Raw genomic sequence first — 21,055 nt, forward strand, 5'->3', positions numbered from 1 at the left:
CTGAACTGTCCTTATCCGGTGGGTCACATTTAAACCTTGACCACGGTTCAGCTAGGACAGTAAGATGAGACACATTCCAAGGCTGCTCCCATGACCCAACACAGGAAGGAGACCCCAGGAGCCTCGGGGTCTGCCCACACAGCATTTCTGACAGGCATGCCACTTCCCAAGGGCCGGAGCTCTCCAACTCCCCAGCTGGTGCTGGGGTGTTCCTCAGGCTCCGCAGCTGCAGAGGAAGCAGCAGAAGGGACCTTGTTGAGCCACGGGTGAACGGGGGCCTGCTGGGAAGGAAGGCTGCTGGCCTCCAGCTCTGCATCTTGAGCCCCAGTCACTTCTCCCCTAGGGGTCCTGCATTCTGGGAAGGAAGCCCTGGCCCTCCAAGAGTCCTCAGAGAGAGGCAAGGAAGCTAGACATGTTGCTCATGCCTGTAATCCCAGAATTTGAGAGATAGGATTGCTACAAACTCAGGGCCAGCCTGGTCTATAAAGTAAGTTCCAGATAGCCTGGGCTACAGAGCAAGTCCCTGTCCCCAAACAACAAACAAAACAAACCAGAGTGAAGTTTGAGAAGCCAAGCAGAGCCCAGAGCAACCAGATGACCTAACTACAACGGGGAGATTTTTTTTTTTAAGTTTTTTTTTTTTTTAAGTTTTATTATTTATTAGGTATACAGTGTTCTGTCTACATGTATGCCTGCAGGCCAGAAGAAGGCACAAGATCTCACTACAGATGGTTGTGAGCCACCATGTGGTTGCTGGGAATTGAACTCAGGACCTCTGAAATTGCAGCCAGTGCTCTTAACCTCTGAGCCATCTCTCCAGCCCCACAACTGGGAGATTTTAGAGAGCAGACTTTAGAGAGTAATCCGGGCATCAGCCAGGCTTGTCACAGCTGTGTCGTAGACCGGGTTGATCTTGCTCTGTCAGGAGACCCCATCCTAACAAAGATACTTAAGAATAAAACCCACAGAAGGACGGAATGAGGGCTACAACCCCACAGGACCAAGTGAGAGGTATACCCAGGAAGAACTTCTCACAGCTGAGGGGAAGAAGGCCCATTTAGCACAGCACCTGGACTGGGGATAGGCAGGGCTGGCTGGAACTGTACAGGATGGAGTAAGAGCTCAAATGACCTTTGAGGTTGCTAGGTTGAAAGCACCTGGGCAGGGGAATGACCTCTGATAGTATCCCTTAAGGGTTGGGATGGACATGGGCTCTCTAGGTTGTCTGAGGAGCTTAAAGATGCCTTCCTACCAGGCACCTAGTGGCACCCATTTCTAAAGAAGCCTAGGAAGGGAATAGCTGACTGGCCAAGCTCATAGAGAACATTCCCAAACCAGACCAACTTCATCAGGTTGGAGAACAGAGAGCAGAATGGAGGACCAGTCACGTGGCATGGGGAAATCAGATGTGCAGCCTTAATCCACATTTTTACCCTGTTGTGGGGATGGACAAGGCCACCCTACAAAAGATGCTTCATGTGCCAACCAAGGATAGGTGTCAAAGGACCTGCTCCCTCTAAGGATGATGACATTTGTAGTACTTGTCCAGCCTGGAGATGTTGAGCAGCTCAATCCCTCAGAGACAGGAGGCACGGACCAGCTTCTGGCAGAGAGACAAGCTAAGTGGGACCCTTGCCCCATCCCACACTCCTGATCCACACCAAGGGAAAAAAACCAAGGGTCTGCAGTTAGGGTGTCCCACTATGGGGAATATGAGTATGAGGGACCTAGGCCCATCACTCATATCCCTGCCTGGCTTCCCACACACCAGACACTGGGTGACTAGATGGCCACCTCAGAGGTGCCTCCTGCACCTACAGAGCCAAGCCAGGATAAGAGGAATGGACAGGCCAGGTGTGCGTGTCCTATCTAAGCCTCAGTGGTCGGTCCACACAGGGTACTTTTCCAGCCTCGGCGCTCTCAGCTTCTAAACTGCAAGAGCACGTCAGAAATGAGCTGCTGTCCTGCCCACCCCACCTTCTTTAGTGCCTACAGCAGTACACAGGCTTCCTCCAGCCTATGTATGCACACGGCCTGGGATGAATCCACGGGACCTGAGAAGCGGACACAAGGCTCAGAAGTAGCCATACTAGTCTTGAGCCACATCTGAACAATGGGTTCCACTGTCCACATCTGAACAATGGGTTCCACTGTCTTCCTGCACAGCCTGAGACCCTATGGCACAGCTCAGCTAGGCCCACTCCAGGGAGGGAGGTCTATGCAGAGGCTCAGCTCCCTCGCCTTACCATCTACACCATCAACTGCTCTGGCCATTTTTCTTGATGGGGATATAAGCAAGGAGAATCTCCCCAGGTATTGTCCCTCTGCTCAAGCTGTCCCTTTCACTGGACAATGAAATGTCATATCCAAAATCACAAGGATGCCTCTGCCAACAGAGATCCAGGTGGCTGACAATGGCCTGAGGCCTCTAGGAGTAGTGCTCCCTGGACATTCCGACACAGAACTCCCAAACATCGGTGGACCAGCTGGCCCTCCCTCTCCTGCTGACCATGACTTTCTCATGGACAGCAGCCTTCATGGTGACCCAGGGCTTACCAGTGGGAGCGGAGGACGTTCAGAAGCAGGATGCTGCTGCCCAGGAAATAGCAGGCTAGGTAGGGGGACCCGAAGGCCCTGCTCAACTTGCGAGTTCTCTGCTCCCACCTTGCTACCTGCATGAAGGGCCGAGAATAAGAGCGAGAGGTGAGGTGTTTGCTGGGGTACAGGAAGGGTGGAAGAAGCAGGTCTGAGTGCCCAGGCCCAATTCCACGGAAGGTGAACGATAGGGGTGCAGCAGCTGTGGTCAGTTGGGAGTCAGCGACATCTCGGGGCTGTTCTCCACCATCCCTTGGTGTAGGCAGGTCGGGGTGGCTAACAGGCTGGCAATCATGCCTAAATGTGGCGACTCAATTCTCAGGCTGTCTTGGGGACTGTGTCTCCCATCTCATGCAGTTCCAAGGGCTCCTATCGTCAGAAAGAGACAAGATACCACCAACAAAGAAGCCTCAATGATGGTGGCCCCAAGCCTCTTCCTGTCACCATCAGGAACTCTCACAGGATTGTTTCAAGGGGCAAGACAAAGGAAAGGCAGGCCTTCACCCCACTGTGCTCAGCCTGGCCTCTCCCAAAGGTACAGACTGCACATGCATCATTTTAGTCTTAGAATCCAACTAGTCACATCTCAACTCTCAATGTTAATTAGCCAGTCAGAAGAAAGGAGGCAGCTCTCTCGCCTCTCTGCAGACCCCACCCCTGAGTTCTCTACACACATCCACATCCGGGTTGCTAGGGTTGCCCCACTGGGCTCTGGTGCATTGAGCCTGACCCAGGTGCTCAGATGAACCCTCTGCTGATGCAGAGAAGGGAGGAAGGGTGGAGAGGATGCCAAAGGACAAACATACACTCTGATTGCCTAATTATGAAAGCGAGCTGTCCCCCTCCGAGTCCTGAACATGAATATGTATGTGTGTGCACATGTATGTTTGTGCACATTAGCATGTCCATGTGTCCGTGCACATGTATGTGCATGTGTGTATCCATATATCCCTGTGTCCATGTATGTGTGCGTGGACGGCCCTCAACTCAACTTGGAATTTTTCAGTTTTAGAACGGTGCAAAGTCTTGTTTTGGGTGGAAGCCACACTCAAAATTTGCATTCAGTTCTTCCCAGCCTGTGACGTGTGATCTAATCCCCTCACAGCACTGAGCAGTGTCAGGGTACAGCCCCATCGATCATGAGAGAATTGACTGCTCCTCTACAGTGGGCTATGCAGGCAGAATTTTTTTTGTGGGGGGGACCCTTAGTCAATAAATGCCATGAGCTAGTCAACAGTTTATCATAAAATAGGTTACAGCAAGAGCGGCTGAGCGGGGATAGTTATTTAGATGTTTTAAATACATTCAGTGGGGTTTGTCTGTTTTTATATTTCCTACTATGTTTGCATATAAGTATGGAAACATGTAGACACACACACACACACACACACAGACAGACACACAGAGGCAGGCATGCACGCACAAGTACCGTGGAAGAGATGTGGAAGTCAGAGGACAATTGTTCATTCCTTCTACCATGCCGCCTCTAGGGACTGAATTCAGGTCATCAGGCTTGGCAGCAAGTCCCTTAACTTGCTGAGCCAACTCACAAGCCCCCAGATAAATTTTTTATTTATGGTATTTGATGTTTTCAATTTACTATGGCTCACCCTGACCAGACCCCCACCATAGGCAGTGTATATCCATTGGGGGGGGTCCCAAAGCCCCCCACATTGCTGACACTGCCAGTGATTTTTATTTGTGGAGAGACTGGGCTATTTCTCGTAGCGCTGCACTGTTTCTTTCCCACCATTCTGGGGCACAGGACACTAGGGACCGTCACTACATCTATCACCATCCTGGCCCGCAGTCACTGTCTGCTGCCCAGCTGACTCCTCAAACTGGCCTGCCATTTGGGGGAGCTAACTGGTGGGGAGGTGCTCACCAGCTCCAGGTACTACTGATGAACTAATTGGCGTCGGGCAGCTGATTCTCCATCTCCAGCATCCCCGGAGATGCTGTCCTCGAGCCCACATAAGGGCAGGAGAGGCTCTCCCAGGCCTTCTCCTTTGTCATTTTTGGTGCACTCGCGAGGTCTCTTGGAAGGCAAACAGCCCTTAGACCTTCCTGGAAGGTACCCCTCACCTCAACCCCCTCAAGATGCTGAGTTCTCTTAGGAGGAGGAAGGAAGGAGGGCCTTGGGGGGGGGGGTCCAGGGATCCAAATGCCTATGGCCTAAAGCCACTTCAGCAGACTCTTTGGGACCACTCCATGTGTTTGTGTTTGGACTGAAACTCAAAAGGGTTTTTTTAGTGCTACAACTTCTTTCTTTGGGCGTTTCCATCACCCCACAGAAAAGCCTATACCCATCAGTACCCACCCACCCCATTTTTCTTCCCCACCCCTGGTACCCACCAGTCCGCTCTCCATCTCCAACAATTTGCCATGCCAACATTTCACATAGACCCACAGCCTTTGTGGGTGGCTTCCTGCAATTTGTGCGAAGGGTATATGAATTCGAGTCCTTGAAGCAACATTACCCTGTCCAGTCACAAGGTGGTGGACATCAGGGAATTGTCACTTTGGCTTTTTTGAATAATGCTGGCAGTGAGCACTCACGTCTAGGGTTTTTATGGGCATGTGCCATCCTCTCTTCCGGCCATACACCCAAGTGCAATTGCTGGGGTCGAATGAGGAGGGGGAGGGTGGGCTCAGCCCAGGGAACTTTGGCATGGGTGGAGGGGTTGGCAACCCTAGTTAGTGCTACTGTTGTCAGTGACACTACTATAAAGCATCAGTTGCTGTGGAGTCACTGTTTTTCTTGGTCTCAAAACAAGGCAAATGCATGGGAAATTCCCATCCACAGGGGCGGAGACGGAGACTGGGGCCTTGGAGACTTCCCCTTAGGCCCCAGCCTAGAATTCTTTCTATCCAAACACCTAATCTGTAGATGTAACCAACCGTCTTATTAAATAAGAAACACAGAACCAATGTAAAAGAGAAAACCAAGAGATCAGAGCTCAGAGCTAAAATCTTACCCTTCCTCCTGCAGTGCTCCTAGCTCCCCGAAAGAGACCTATTTCCTGCGTGTATATCTTTAAATAATCTTTCTGTTCTGCCTTCTCATTGGTTGTAAACCCAAACACATGACTGCCTCGTCACTGCCTGTTAAGTACAGCCCTCTAGGTCTTAAAGGCGTATGTCTCCAATGCTGGCTGTATCCCTGAACACACAGAGATCTATGGGATTAAAGGCGTGTGCCACCACCGCCACGCTCTTTCTATGGCTCTAATAGCTCTGACCCCCGGGCAACTCTATTTATTAACATACAATTAAAATCACGTTTCAGTACAAATAGAATACCACCACACTAATCAGCACGTTTGCTTGTTGTCTTAGTGAGGGTCACTGTTGCTGTGATGAAACACCATGACCAACTTGGGGAGGAAAGGGTTTATTTCACTCACAGTTCCATTTAACAGTTTGTCACCCAAAGTAGCAAGGGCAGGAACTCAAGCAGGGCAGGGACCTGGAGGCAGGAGCTGATGCAGAGGCCATGGAGGGGTGCTACTTACTGGCTTGATCATGAGTGCTTGCTAAGCTTGCTTTCTTATGGAACCCAGGACTATCAATTCAGGGTGGCCAAACCCATAATGGACTAATCACTAATAAGAAAATCCCCCAAGCCAGATCTTATGGGAGCATTTTCTCAACTGAGGTTCTCTCTCTAAGATAACTGTAACTTGTGTCAAGTTGACATAGAATTAGCCAACACACTTGTGGTCACTGGATTACCCATCTCTGGTTCACTGATATTTCTTCTCCCAGTTGGTAATATTCTCAGATATAAAGTCTCAGGACATGTGGGATCACACAATAACATCTCTAGCCCTAAGGGACCTTCCCATAACCTGCATCACACAGAGGTCGTGGAATGGAGAGTCACAGTTGGGGGGACTTCCTTGAGAGAGGGAGGGAAAGAAGGAAGAAGAGGAGAAATCCCAATATTGGGTGAATGGAACCAGTGAACAAGGCATTGGAAATGGCCTAGGAAGAAGCCAAAAGGGAATGGAAGGGTTCTACTGTTGATGTGAGCTGTGGGGACATCTGTCAGGACTGAGACAGCTGTGCGTTTCGAGTATGTATGCTTCACTGTACGGACAATGTACTCTAGGAAGTTCTTAGAAATCGCATCTTTAGGGGTTGGGGGTTTAGCTCAGTGGTAGAGCGCTTGCCTAGCAAGCACAAGGCCCTGGGTTCGGTCCTCAGCTCTGGGGGGGGGGGGATTCATTTATAGCCGGGCGGTGGTGGCGCACGCCTTTAATCCCAGCACTCGGGAGGCAGAGGCAGGCGGATCTCTGTGAGTTCGAGGCCAGCCTGGTCTACCAAGTGAGTCCCAGGAAAGGCGCAAAGCTACACAGAGAAACCCTGTCTCGAAAAACCAAAAACAAAAAACAAAAAAAAAGATAGAAATCGCATCTTTGCTGGACCTGACCTCTAGGGTCAGATGAGAGAGTGAGGCCGGCTGCCAATGACATGGACCCTGCAGGCCCTCCCTCATCCCCTGAAGGCAGGTCTTTTCTCCTGGCTCAATGAGGTCTTCAGTACACACCCCTAAACACCCAAGGGTACACGGCAGGCCTGCTGAAGCCCACATCGCAAGAATACTCTCATGCAGCAGGAGGGAGGCCACCCTGTAGCCAAGCAAACTAAGCCTGGAACAGCCCAGACAGGCCTTGGGTCCCTGACACCAAGCTCTGCTCTGTTTCCAGCCTTTGGTGTTCTGGAGACAAGAGGAGGTACCCTTGAGCACTGTGACACCTGGGCCTCCCTCACATTGCCAACTCCACCTGTCACTTAGCCTGTGACAGTAAGTGAGGAATGTACTTTTTGAACAAAATGGCATCATAGAAAAGGGGGAAGGCAGCCAGCAAGTCCTATGAATAACCCCATCACTTGGATTCAACAGCTGTTATTTGAGCCAATCAAATCGTAGCCTGTGAAGACTCCCAGATCCCAGGGTGACTGTTCTGCTGTCCTTTTTCTGGATGCTGAACTACACACTTCATCCAAGAGGCAAGAAAAGGTGCCAGGGCTTCAGTGAAAGCTGCTGACACATGAAATCCTGCGACAGTTTAGAAGCAACCCATGAGCACTCATGAGATCATGCACCAGAGAGAGGCCCATGGATGTGATTGTCACCAGCCTGCTACCACGCTGAGTCAGCGACCTCCTTGTGTGGTGGGAGAGTCAGACCAGGTGATGGACAGGAACTTTCTGGCACAAGTGTCTCTCCCAGGGGTATGAATGCTGTATCTTCCCTGGGTCTAGAGCTACCTGAGCAGGGACCTCGCTCTCTTTCTTCCAGGACCCACTCAGGTTGGGAAGGTGTTCTGGCCATAGCAATGATGCCATCCTGGCCATATCAGTAGCACATATGTGTGCCTCTCCCCAGAGGGCCACACACCTGCCAATCTAGCCAGAAGGGATGATCCTCACTGGAAGTTTCTAGGGTTCTGTTCTTGGTTCACTAGGCACTACACCACTGGCCTCAGACAGTAGTCCATGATGAGTTTTGGTCAAATTCAAAGCACTAAACATATTTTATCCAACAATTAAACATTCTGAGTTCTCATATTAACACTCTGGCTCCAAGTCTGGGATGAAAAATCTCTATGATGAGATCACTGTAGCAGCCACTCTATGTGGCCAGCGTCTTCCCTGCTGCTCATGTATGGCGGAAGCTCACACAGCCTCCAGCAGGCTTACAGTGACCTCACACTCCACAAACCCTCAGTTTGTAAACCGCCTGTCGTCAGACCCCGTGCATTCCGTGGTCCTGGTCAGTGTCCACAGGAAAGAAGACTGTCTTCAGAGGCTCCTGTGGGGTGCAAACCCATGATGTCAGAGCCAGGAGCTTTCAGACCCCCTGGTCACCTGTCCCTGCCACATGGACCCTAGGATTGTGGGGTGTAAGGAAAGGCCCCAGGAGGCTCCAGTGCAAGCGAGTAAAGCCTGGTTATGCTGTGGGTGGCAGCCTGCTCAGATCATGGAGTCCGTCTTTTGTTGGTTTGCTTTGTCTTTTGTTTTCTTGAGACAGGGTCTCACTGTGTAGCCCTGGCTGTCCTGGAACTCACTCTGTAGACCAGGCTGGCCTCAAACTCACAGAGATCCACCTGCCTCTGCTTCTGTGTTGGGATTTAAGGTGTGAGCCCCATGCCTGGTTCAGAAAGTCAGTCTTTCCAAATGAGGTGACCTTACTGAAATAACTCTACCTACCATAGTTACTGAGGGGTTCCAGATCTATAAACATGCTTAGTTAGCTCAGGACCAGGCAAGTGCTTGGGAGATGCTTCTATTTACTCTATTGTCACAAAGAGTCGTGTCTTCTAGGGCCCTTTTCCAGGAATGCTGACAACTCTGTCAGGGGTAGGACCAAAGAAGGTCAGGGTCTGCAGGATATCCTGTGAGTGTACTTTTAGTGCTCATAACCTAAAGCACAGAGTCAGTCTCCAGCTCAAGAAGGCTATGGGAAATACTCTCCCACAACACCCATCCATTCACTCATCTGTTCATCTACTGATATAGATCCTGCCCATTCACCTGTCAGTACATCCATACCCACCCTTCTATCCATCCATTCTCTATCTACCCACCCACCCACCCATTCATCTATCCAACCGTGCATTTACACCCCCATGCATCCAGCTACCCACCTACCCATCCATCCATTCATATTCATGCATCATTCTACCCACACACCCAACATTTACTTGAGTGCTGTTATAGGTCAGTAACTGTTAGAAAGTAAGGTGCTTTGAAAAGCATAGCAATGGTGCTCTTGTTTTTATGCCATGGGTGTGATTAAAGCCAAATGTGCCTCATTACTGAAAACGCCAGCATGAGCTTCTCCCGCAGGGAGCCACTGGGCACAGTGGAACTGACTAATGAGAGCAGGCGGGTTCTTCCAATCCAGTGAGAGCTACAAAGGCAGCAGCACTGCTTTGGGGGACTAGATTATTTTCTGGAAGCATCCTCTTGCTTACTTTTCACAGCTCCAAAAAATCCTGGAGGGAACGGCTAGTGAGGGTAGATTTTCTTTCTTTTTTGGGGGGGAGGAGTTTCGAGACAGGGTTTCTCTGTGTAGTTTTGCACCTTAGACCAGGCTGGCCTCGAACTCACAGAGATCCGCCTGCCTCTGCCTCTCGAGTGCTGGAATTAAAGGTGTGTGCCACCACCGCCCGGCAAGATTTTCTTAATTTAAGGTTAATTTTTAATTTTCATTTGTGGATGTGGGTGGGTGGTGGGTGGCCAGAAGAGAGAGTTGGAGCCCCTGGAACTGGAGTTGCAGGTTGTTGTAGCCACCTGATGTGGGTGCTGGGAGCTGCACTCGGGTCGTTGGAAGAGCAGCAAGTGGTCTTAACTGCTGAGCCGCCTCTCCTGCCCCAGGTGGATATTTTAAATGCCCCATTGGAAAGGGACAGGCTTCCTGTGTTTACTGAAAAACTAGCTGCCAGGCATCTAGATGGTGTCCAGCAGAACACTGAGTATGTGGAGTACTAGCTTCCGGGCTGCAGAACCAGCTCCTCTTACCCCGCCTTAGCAGGTGACTCATTGTCTCTTTGCTTTAGCTTCCCTTTCTGTAAAATGGAACTAATAACAATCTGCCTCAGAGGAATCACTGTGCTTGACATTCGTGGAGAATGTGTTGGGAGCATGCGCACACTGGGGGAGATGCTGCTTGTTTCGTTTTGGTCCCTGAGAGGAAGGGTGCAGTCTTCCCCCACATGGAGCCAGGTGACACTAGGTAAGAGGAGGGGACGCTCCAGAGGACACGTGGCTCCTGTCTCCCTCACCCAGGCAGGCTCCAGAGAAACAGACTCTTAGTGGGGGATCTAGTGTTCTACTACCCATTCCTTTGGCAGATAGGCTCTAGAACGGGATTGGGTTTGGATCCCTCTGGCCCAGAGGTGTTGAAGGCACAGCTAAGGCCACCAAAGCCACCAGGTATCCACTGTCCCGACAGTCCTAGAGGACCGGGCCAGAGGCATGAGAAAGCTCCTCATATGTGCATGCTTCCTAGCCCAGGACAGAGGTGGGAACACACCTGTGCATTCAGCCAGCTGAGGTACACATCACACACACGCTGGCAGGGTCTGGACCATCACTCCGCACTCTGCCTGTGTGCTGTGGCCTGGGAGCTCAGCAGCACCCAGCAGTACCCGTCATCATCTGATGAGCCAGGCAGCTCGTGGCCCAGAGAGCAAGCTCTCGCCCAGGCCTCCCTGCCCAGCATGCCTCCCTCCTGCACTCACGCTGCTGCGGCCTTGCTCTCAGTTGCCATTCCCAACACTCAGTGCCGCCTGTCATCCAGGTACTGGCGGCCTCGCTCCTTTCTGAGGCCTATCTTTGTCTACCAGGGGACATTTTCCTCCTTGGAACTTTGAATCCTCTGAAAGCGACCGTCATGGATCCCAGCTGGTCACCTCGGATGAAATTATCTTCTGCTTCCGTGCTTCTGAAACCAGCCTGATGAGAGAGCCAGCCCCCTCCCCCGTGCAGATTCACTTATGCACTGGACTGCCTGGAGAGGGTCCCAATCACATCTGGCAATCAGGGCACAAAACCCTGGCCAATCTAGTACTGGCTGCCATTTCCAGTCAGCCCACTGCTTGAGCTCACTTTCTACCTAAGGTGCTGTGGCAGGTGGCAAGGGGGGCAGACCTCCTACGGTTCTGTAGTGCAGGGAGACACTGTCTCTTCCTCCCCCTCCCTAGAGAGAGGGGGAGGGAGGGAGAAACCCCAAAGAAGAAGTCCATCCGATTGTTAATTCAATCTGGATTCTAATTTTGGCTACAGAACTGCCTGTAGCATCCTATGAAGACAGAGCCCTCTCCTGAGTCCATCAGGAAGGGGTGGGCACCCTTGAGAATGACTCTGCCAACAAGTGGGAAGGGAGATGCCTACACAATCATCGGAGGAACGCTCCAAGGTGTAATGTTCAGTTAAAAAGCATGCACAGAAGAATCTCAGCTGGTTTCCGTGCAGAAATTAATAGGATTAATTCCATTTAGATGGTAGGGAACCCAAGAGCCAACACAATCCTGAGAAAGGACTGGGAGAGCACCTGCTTCCTGATTTCAAACTTATTCCTAGCAACCGTAACCACACGGTGTAGTGCTGGCACAAAAATGAACATACAGGATCCAGAAACTCCCTATGCTCATCAACTGCTTTTCCACCAGGCACCAAACCAAACAACCAGGGAAAGAGTAATAGTTCAGCAGAGTGCTGAGGCAGTGGATGGATGAGGCAGGAAGAAAATCAGTGACAATTAAGGGGCCATGGGAAGAGAATGAAGCCTGTCAGCCTGGGATCTGAGAGTCAAGAATCCTCAACACAGCTAATGAAGCCAACAGAGACAGGATTTCCTAGACACCTCAAACTAGGATGCTAGAAATAGCAAACTGCTCATCTGGGCCGAGTGTCGTGGCCTGAGTCTATGTCAGCACGCCTCTCCCATCCTGAGTCTAAACAATCTGCCACCAAAGCCTCCTCACATTATATTTACAAGAGGAGAGAGTCTATCAAATAAAAGACATGGGTAAACCAGCTCATGTATTTTGACAAATTTTGTTTAATCTTTCAACCTTGATGTAAATTACATCCTTTAAGCAATGTGACTTTAAAAGGCATAGAATCCTATATATAATTATTTTAGAAAAATTTGCTAGCTCACTTTTTAAAAGATTTTTTTTGTATTTTAAAGGACTTTTTATATTTTTATCTTTATGTGTATAAGTTTTTTGCCTCCATGCACCATGTGTATGCCAGGGAAGCCGGAAGAGGGTGTTGGATCACCTGGGGCTACAGTTATAGGCTGTTGTGAGCTGCCATGTGGGTGCTAGGAATCAAACCCAGGTCCTCTAGAAGCGCAGCCAGTGCTCTTAACCACTAGGCTATCTCTCCAGCCCCTATATAGTCACTGTGAAGACACCTAAGTGTGACCCTCTTCTGAGAACCTACACCCTTGCCCTAAATATAGAATGTCTTTTTACCAAATAATTCTCTCCTCTCCCCTCCTCCCTCTAACATAGCTGCCCTTCAGTCTGAAAACTGTATTTTCTCTTATCTCTACTTAATAAACTTGTTACCTTTGCTTGTCCTGGAACTCCTTTCTGTGGAGTAGTCAAGAATTCAGCTTTACCCGAGTGGAGGTTCCTGGGGAGGAGACTCCTCAGGCTGCTGAGAGCACACACCACCACTGACAAGCCACACACACACAGAATAAAGCAGGGACCCTGCCTTGCACCCCCACACATTTAGTCAAAATAATGAACTATCTGAAGATGAGACATAAACCATTAAATTCTTAGAGGGAAACAGGGATATAAAGCTTCATGATTTTGAACTAAGGGATAGTTTCCCAGAATAATTCTAAAAGTACTAGCAACTAGAGGAAATCCAAAAAATAAAAAATAAAAAATAAAAAAATAAATAAAATAAAATAAATAAATAAATAAACCGGATGGTTGCACACAGAAGAACGCAAATAGGTCCTTATTTGTCACCCTTCACAAAACTTAACTCCAAAGGAGTCAAGGACTTCAACATAAGGCTGGATGCCCTGAATCTGAAGAAGAGAATGTGAGAGATAGGCTTGAACACATGGCACTGGAAAAGCCCTTCTGAACAGGACACCCACAGCACAGGCACTGAGAATATCAGTTAGGAAGTGGGACCTTGTGAAACTGAAAAGCTTCTGTATGGCAAATGACACCATCACTCAGGCAAAGCACAGCCTATAGAATGGGGAAAGATCCTTACCAATTACATATCTGATAAAGGATTGATAGCTAAAATGTATAAAGAACTAAGAAAGCAGAACGCCAAGAAAACAAATAACTCACTATAAAAATATGACACACAATTAAACAGAAAATTCTCAAAAGATGAAACACAAATGGCTGAGAAACTGTTTTTAAAAATGTTCAACACTCTCAGTCATCAGGGAACTGCAAATTAAAACTATTTTGAGATTTTATCTTACACCAGTCAGAATGGCCAAGATCAATAAAACATATGACAGCTCATGCTAGCAAGGATGTGGAGTAAGGGGAACACTCATCCATTGCTGATGGGAGTGCAAACTTGTCCGGTCATTATGGAAATCAGTGTGGCAGTTCCTCAGGAATCTGGGGATAGATCTACCTCAAGATCCAGGTCTACCACTGTTGGACATAGACTCAAAGGACTCCACACCCTACTACAGAGACATTTGTTTAACTTTGTTCATTGCTGATCTATTCATAACAGCCAGAAATTGGAACCAGCCTAGATGTCCATCAACTGATGAATGGATAAAGAAAATGTGGTACGTTTATACAATGGAATATCACTCAGCTGTTAAAAAAAATGAAATCATGAAATTTTCAGGTAAATGGTCAGAGCTAGAAAAAAAAATCATACTGAAGTAACCCAGATCCCAAAAGACAAATGTATAATCTCTCTTATGTGGGTATTAGCTTTTAAGCCTTCAATATGTGTGCTACCATCTAAATAACCACAGAGGTTAGGTACCTAGTAAGGGACTAGGGAAGAGGAGAGGCTCTCCCAAGGAAGAGGAGCTAGACACACTGTTAGACAACGGAGAAACTAGCCCAGGAGGACTGAAAAGGGAGGTAGGAGAAGAGACTTTGGAGGGGGGGCCAACACTGCACACATGGAAACCTACGGTCAAAGCTTCCTAAAACACACACATGGAGGAAAGGAACCTAAATGGCATCAGCAAATAACCGGGGTGATAAGGCCCCAACGAGACATCTTACGCCATCAAGTAAAAGTAAAACCGCCAGTGCCAGGAATGGGTTACATCTTGTTGAGCTGCTGACCAAGGGGGCCCATGCAAACCTCCAAACATCACAGACTATTTTGTCAAGGCTACTGGTTATTCTCCACAACCTGATGGTAAGAACACAGGAAGACAGCACTTACATATGCCACCAGAGAAGTTAAGCTGGTACCTAACTAGAGCCTTCACACCTACTGACTAGCATTCATGGTACTGGAGGGTACTTTGCATGCTACCAGAAGAGAAAATAATCATCAGTGTCTCCCAGCTACAAACCCTGAGACCTGCCAAGTGACCTGCCTGCAAGATACGCAGGTACATTAGGCACAAATGTGATGAGAATAACCAACCACTTTCTGATTGGATTTAAGGCCCAGTCCACAAGATGGAATCCATGCCTGACATTGCTAAAGTGGCCAAGAACCTGAAACTAGAAAGGCCATGGGCCTAGGGGGAAACCTGATACTATTATTCTGCTAAAGAAACACAGCAATAAAACAACTCCTAATGGCATGCTGCCATACCCATAGGTCAGTGCCTTGCTCAACCCACTACAATCCCAGTGCTGTGAAAGATGGAGACATGAATTCCCAAGCTCCTACTTATAGCAGAGCCACACCTGGACAATGTGCAGAGAGAAAGAGACTTTAAAGAACCCAGCCCCAAGTAGGATGTCCTCATCAAACCCCTCCTCAAGGATCAGGAAGCTAGAACCAGTGACAGCATGCAGTGTGTGCACACACATGACAGTCCTCTGCAGTAAGAACCAGTGAAAGACACAAAAATGACCATCACACATCACCATAGAGTAAAAGAAACTGGGCCCAAAACATACTGGATAATTCCACTTATAAAAAAACTTTCTAAAAATGCAAAGTGTTGTCTACTGACAGAAAGCAGATGAAGGGCAGCCAGATGGGGGTGGGGGCAGGACCTCACAAAAACACTCACAGAGACTTGTGGGGGATGGGTATGCTCACAGCCCTAGCAGAAGACATAACTCAGTCTGTAAAGTGCTTGCCATGCAAACAGGAGGACCTCAGTTTGGATCCCCAACATCCACATAATAAGGAGAAAGAAAAACAGCTGTGTGTACCTGTAACCCCAGTGCTGGGGAAGGCAGAGACATGAAGATCCCTGGGTTTGCTCGTCAGCTAGTGTTGCCAAACTAGTGAGCTCCAGGTTCAGCACACAACTCCTTCTCAAAAAATAAGGTGGAGAGTGATACAGGACACCCAACATTAACCCCTGGCCCCTGCACACACATGTATATATATGCACACACAAACACATAAAGCCCACACACAGAGAGAAGTGGTGAGGATTCCCCGTTCTGTCACTCTGTCCCATGTGACCAAAAGCCCCCAGCACTGTCTTAATCTGTGGCAGGAGACCTGATAAGGTCACTATCCTTACTGTAAAACACACACACACACACACACACACACACACACACACACACACACACACTCTGTTGAGTCCATCCCCACAAGGGATAGCAACATATCTCACAAAAGGACTTGTCCAAGGGCATCGAGCAAATGCATCAGACCCAGGGTCTGGTCCCAGTTACAGCCCTTATGAGGATGACCTGACTTGCTCGGCTCCTGCTGTGATAGGAAAGTTCTGCACAGACCCAATCCCCAGGAGAGCTGTCCATCAGCCTTCATCACCATCTGCACTTGGGCATCACTCCAAATCCCAAATCTTGAACCCAGCAAGCTGGAGGTGGAGGTGAGCAAAGGCAGCACCTTTTCCCCTGGCTGACCTCAGGCTCTGTCCTTGGCTACCCAACAAACTCAGACTTTGCAAGGGACCCACCCCTAAGTTTCAAAAGCCATCTAGGTGTTGCTGGATCTTCCTCCTGGAGCAGGGAGGACCTGGGGACACTGTCACCTCCACCGAGAGCTCCATTGGTGCCCTTGTAGAGGACATATTACAAGAAAGAATTCATGAAACTGTGTTCTCTACTCACTAGCTAGCTCCCATGGGTTTCTAGAGCCTGTGGCCCCTTGCATTACTCCAACCATAAAGATTGTCTTCCTGAGAACCATCCAAAGCTCAAGAGTTTGTACCCTAAAGCTGCAGACCTATGGATACATCTGCCTCTCGACAGCTAGCCCGGTAGCTCCCAACACCAGCCTTGGGCAGGACCACTGTACAAATTGCTCACCTGTCCATTGGTTATGGTTCTATCTCCAGCTTTGGTGTTTGTCTTTTTTGGGCAGGGGATATACCGGTTAGTATTTCTGTAAGGTTGACAAAACCTAGAGCCGTCTGAAATGAGGGAACCTCAACTGAGGTTGCCTAATCAGATTGTCCTATATCCATGTCTTCAAAGAATTATCTTATTTAATGATTGGTGCAGAAGGGCAAAGCCCACTGTGGGCAGCACCATCCGTAGGCAGGTGGGCTGAATAAGAAAGATAGCTAAGCATAGGCCAGTGAGCAAGGCAGTAAGCTGCTAGCAATATCTTTACCCATTATCTGGCATCCAGTGTAGGGCATGAACCCATGACCCTGGGATTAAAAGTTCCAAGATTGTTGTCCATTCCGGGCAAGCAGGACACAAGGAAAAGCAACTGCTGAACCTTGCCAAGACAGGGTAAGATGGTCTTTCAAAATATTGTGCTTCTGAAAATGGCCTATCAGATATTCTAAGCTTATAGCCAAGAGTGGATGCCCCAGCGTTGCAGAGAAACATTGGTTGACTGTCCAGGCAGCCAGCTGTCTCTGTCATTTCTTGCATTCTTTTGGAAGTTGCTTGCTTACACTTCCTGTTCACAGAAATACTATTTTCCTTCTCAGGTCTTTGATGGGGTTGAAGACTAGATAGTTACAGTTACAATCCTCTCGTATCTTAGTTAAGAGTATATCAGGTACAAGATTTAGATTCTTCAGGATAGGAGAGCTATTGGAGTAATCTCTGTAATTTGCCATTTTCCTATGGTCTGGACATTTAGTATGTGTTTCTTGCTTGATGGTGTTCTGGTTGGTTGCAGTTCCATTTTTGTTTATGTTATTACCCTTTCTTTCTCCTGGACAATACTTGATCATCATTCTTATTGTATATAGTTTTATATTAGGTTTAGAACCTTCTTATTTAGACAAAAAGGGGAAGTGTAGTGGGGATTTGCTCCACCCATGACCTTGGGCTATCTGGCCTGATAGAGGCAGTGCTTCTTACCTGCCTATGTGACCACTTAAAAGGAAGGATAACATGAGTTGTGCTCTCTTGTGTGGTGAAGACCTGATCAGGTGGCTTGAAGCAGCGTGTGATCAGTCCCCAGCTTTCCAAGGACTCTGCAACTGGATTTACCTTATCCTGTCTCAGTGAGTCTGTTTCTCCCGTAGAACCCCTCCATCAATTGATATATATAGACCATTGCAGCTCCCGTTACAGTAAGCCTCATTTCTCAGTTCCTACTTGAGTTCTTGCTGTGACTTCCCTCAGTGATGGATAGGAAGCTGAAACAAACCCTCGCTTCCCCAAGCTGTGTTTATCACAGCAACAGAAAATAAACTAGAATGCGGTGGGGGTGCCAGGGAAAGATAAGATGGCTGAGAGGTGAAGAGGGAAGTCAGAAACAGGTCTTGGCTTCTGAGACCCTGAGGCCTACAGCTCTGCTGTGGGGGGTGGCAAGGCAGACAAGCAGATGTTTACAGAGGTTTCTGTCAGTGGGGACTGAAGGCCTTCCTTAAGCCTCCTCTAGGAAGGGAATCTGAGGTATGGATAGCCCCGCATAGGGTTAACATGAGTGAAAGGAAAGTAACCTTCCAGGAGGCTTGGGGAATGTCTGCAGACCTGGAGGAAGGTCACAGAGCTGTACTGAGGTAGGACCTCATCTATGTGTCCAAGCTGTGACCTCTAGGAAAGATCCAGGCAGGAGGAGCCAGGGAGCAGCTAGCTGTCTTAAGAAGCCCTCAGGGGAAGAGAAAGATGACTCAGTGGTTAGGAGCACTGGCTGCTCTTCCAGAAGACCTGGGTTCAATCCCCAGCACCTACATGGTAGCTCACAACTGATCCATGGGATCTGACATCTTCTTCTGGCCTCCAAGGGCACCAGGCATGCAGGTGGTACACAGAGATGAAGACAGACAAAACATCCATATATGCAAATTAATAATCAGTTTAAAAACCTTTTTAGAGCCCTCTGAAGGCGAACAGATTGGTTCCTGGTACCCATAATGTGACTTATCCTAACTCCCAGCCCATTCTCTCCTGTCCGCAGGAGGGCATCCGGCAGAGCATTCACTGGCCCCGCGGTCCCTCAGGTCCTACAAAGGGAGATGTGGGATGCTAGAGAATGAACTGCTGGGGGATCACACCACTGCATCAGTGTTTCCTCCAAAGGCAGCTCCCCAAGAGCCTTAGGCCAGAACAAGGACTATGTACCATGGAGGCCTCGGGCTACTGACATCAGTCAACATACTGTGTGTGTATACACGTGTGGTATGTGTGTGTGTGTGTGGGTGTATGCACATATACATCTGGAGAGCCTCAGAAGCTGTCCACCTTTGTCTTTGGAGAACTGGCCTAGAGCTCACTGGTTAGTGCAGGCTGGGTGACCAGTGACCCCCAGTGGCCAGTGAGCCTGTCTCCGCCTCCCCAGAGCTAGGATTACGAGTGTGCTCCACCATTCCTAATTTCTCACAGGGGGACTGGGGATCTAACTCAGGTCCTTATGATTGTGTGGTGAGTACTTTATGGACTGAAATCGCTCTCCAGCTCTCAAGCACATATTCTTTTTTAAAAAATTCATGCTAAATCCACTGAAAAGGAAAGGAGAGGCCGAAAGGTTTGCACCGAGATTCATCTACACCTGTGGCTTTCCTAGCACAATGATCTTGAATTCAGAAGAGCCCTTTTAGATTGTCCTCTTTATTCTAAATAAAACACAGCTCACCCAAGTAAAGCCACTGGAAAATAACCTAGAGATGACTCTTCGGCTGTTAACCAAATATGGTGAAACCCGGTGGCCTCTATAGTCAATATTGACATGGACTTCAGCCTGCCTTGGGAAGGAAACTTGCAAGTATCTGGTGAACACTGGAGTGGTTGTCCTGATAAGCAGTCAGGCCCTGGCCCCAAGCAGCCTGTCACAGGAATCAAAGGAGGTGGGCAGCAACACATTCATCACATTAAGCCAGTGGTGCCTACCGCCAACCAGCTTACAGGCTGGCTTTGTTTTTATTGCAGGCTTAGTTTGTTTTTTTATGAAGAAAGATAGGCAGATTTTCCAGGAGGATGCTTTGTTTTGTTTTTAAACTTAAGGTCAGATCGAGACAAAATTCAGTTTTTTTAAGATATGTCCTGCAATATAGTCCAGGCTGGTCTCTAATTCTTGATCCTTCTGCTTCAGCCTTCCAAGTGCTATAACTACGGGAACGTGCCACCATGCCCAGCAAATGTATCTCTTATACACAGAGTCTACAAATGCTGACAAATAAATGCAGTCATATACACACTGCCAAGACAGGGAACAAACTTGTCTACCCCTTGAAAAATCCCTGGAATAACCAAGTCTGCTCCACCTCTCCCTGGCCTGTGTACTCCTTTTATGCTTTGTGTTCCCCAGAAAAGCAGTCATGTGGCCTGTGGCTCCTTGCATTACAAGACGTCTCTGTGATGTGTGAGTAGATTTGTGACTCGATCCCTGAGTATCTGCAAAGGATTCCACAGGACAGACACACCGGGTTGGCTGACCCAGAGGCTGGCTACTTGGGTTGAATGTAGGATGCTGTTATGCTAAACACAGTTGCAGCAGACATCTGCACATGTAGAGCTGTGAGGCTATGGAGTTTCATCTGAGTGCAACCACAGAGCCTGGCTGTTACCACGATTGCTGCGTAGGGGAGATGAGGTCCTTCCTTTAGGTCAAGGAAACATCAAGCAAGACTCTGTGCCCTCCTCTCTGCCAGGGTTTAAGGAGTAGCTGAATGGCCATTCCTACCCAGAATAGTTCAGGATGTCAACAGCACTATGTACAGGCTTGCAGCAATATGGAGCTCTATGGTGAGCAGGTGCCAGGCACCAGGCTAGATGTTATCTCCAAGAACCCCACAGGAAAGAGCTCCTGGAACATCTTCAGGTACAGTGGCTTCTCCAAGATACGTCAAGTCATCAGAGGACCCAAATCTAATCTAGGCTCTTCTCATAACCCTTCTTCTGCATGGATGACATCTCCGTGACCCAGGCTTCTCACTAGTCATTTGAGGGGGCAGGGAAACTTCTATAGGGACAGGGTCAGTAGCAACTAAGGCTCACTGGTCTCCACGAGCGGGATGGACAAGGTCTGGCTCCCAGGAGGGAAGGCTCACAGAGGTGCTGGGGTCAACAGTGGCAGCTACATCGTTAGAAGACTTGGGCACTGTGGGCCTTCATCCCCAAGGGGCCTGGTCCCCAGCCCTGGATCCCACAGGCCATGAGGGCCATTCACTGGATCTCAAGAGTCTTCTAAAACTAGGGGTGTTGAGCGGAAACAAGGGGCCTTGAGGGGTAAATACCTGGATGACTGTTTTCCACGGATGGATTCTGACCTTCAGAGAGTAAAGACCTTGACAAGGGATGCACAGCTCTGGACAAAGGACTATGTCTCAGGTGCCTGAAGCTGTTTGGTCAGCTCTCTGCAGAGAATCCAGAGTCTCTGACATAGATAAAGGTTTCCC

At 48.8% G+C, this 21,055-nt stretch overlaps 1 protein-coding gene across 4 annotated transcripts in view; it reads right to left on the reverse strand.

Annotated features, from left to right (window-relative positions):
- Window positions 1-21,055, reverse strand: part of Pemt (phosphatidylethanolamine N-methyltransferase) — an 87,537-nt gene that overhangs the window by 13,758 nt on the left and 52,724 nt on the right. For all 4 annotated transcript variants that reach the window (XM_006973616.4, XM_015992472.3, XM_006973617.4 and 1 more), the window contains one exon: window positions 2,557-2,672. In XM_006973616.4, coding sequence (XP_006973678.1) covers window positions 2,557-2,672 — 116 coding nt within the window. The remainder of the gene's footprint in view (window positions 1-2,556; window positions 2,673-21,055) is intronic.

Source organism: Peromyscus maniculatus, chromosome 8 (assembly GCF_049852395.1).
Source record: "Peromyscus maniculatus bairdii isolate BWxNUB_F1_BW_parent chromosome 8, HU_Pman_BW_mat_3.1, whole genome shotgun sequence".
NCBI classification, from domain to species: Eukaryota; Metazoa; Chordata; class Mammalia; order Rodentia; family Cricetidae; genus Peromyscus; species Peromyscus maniculatus.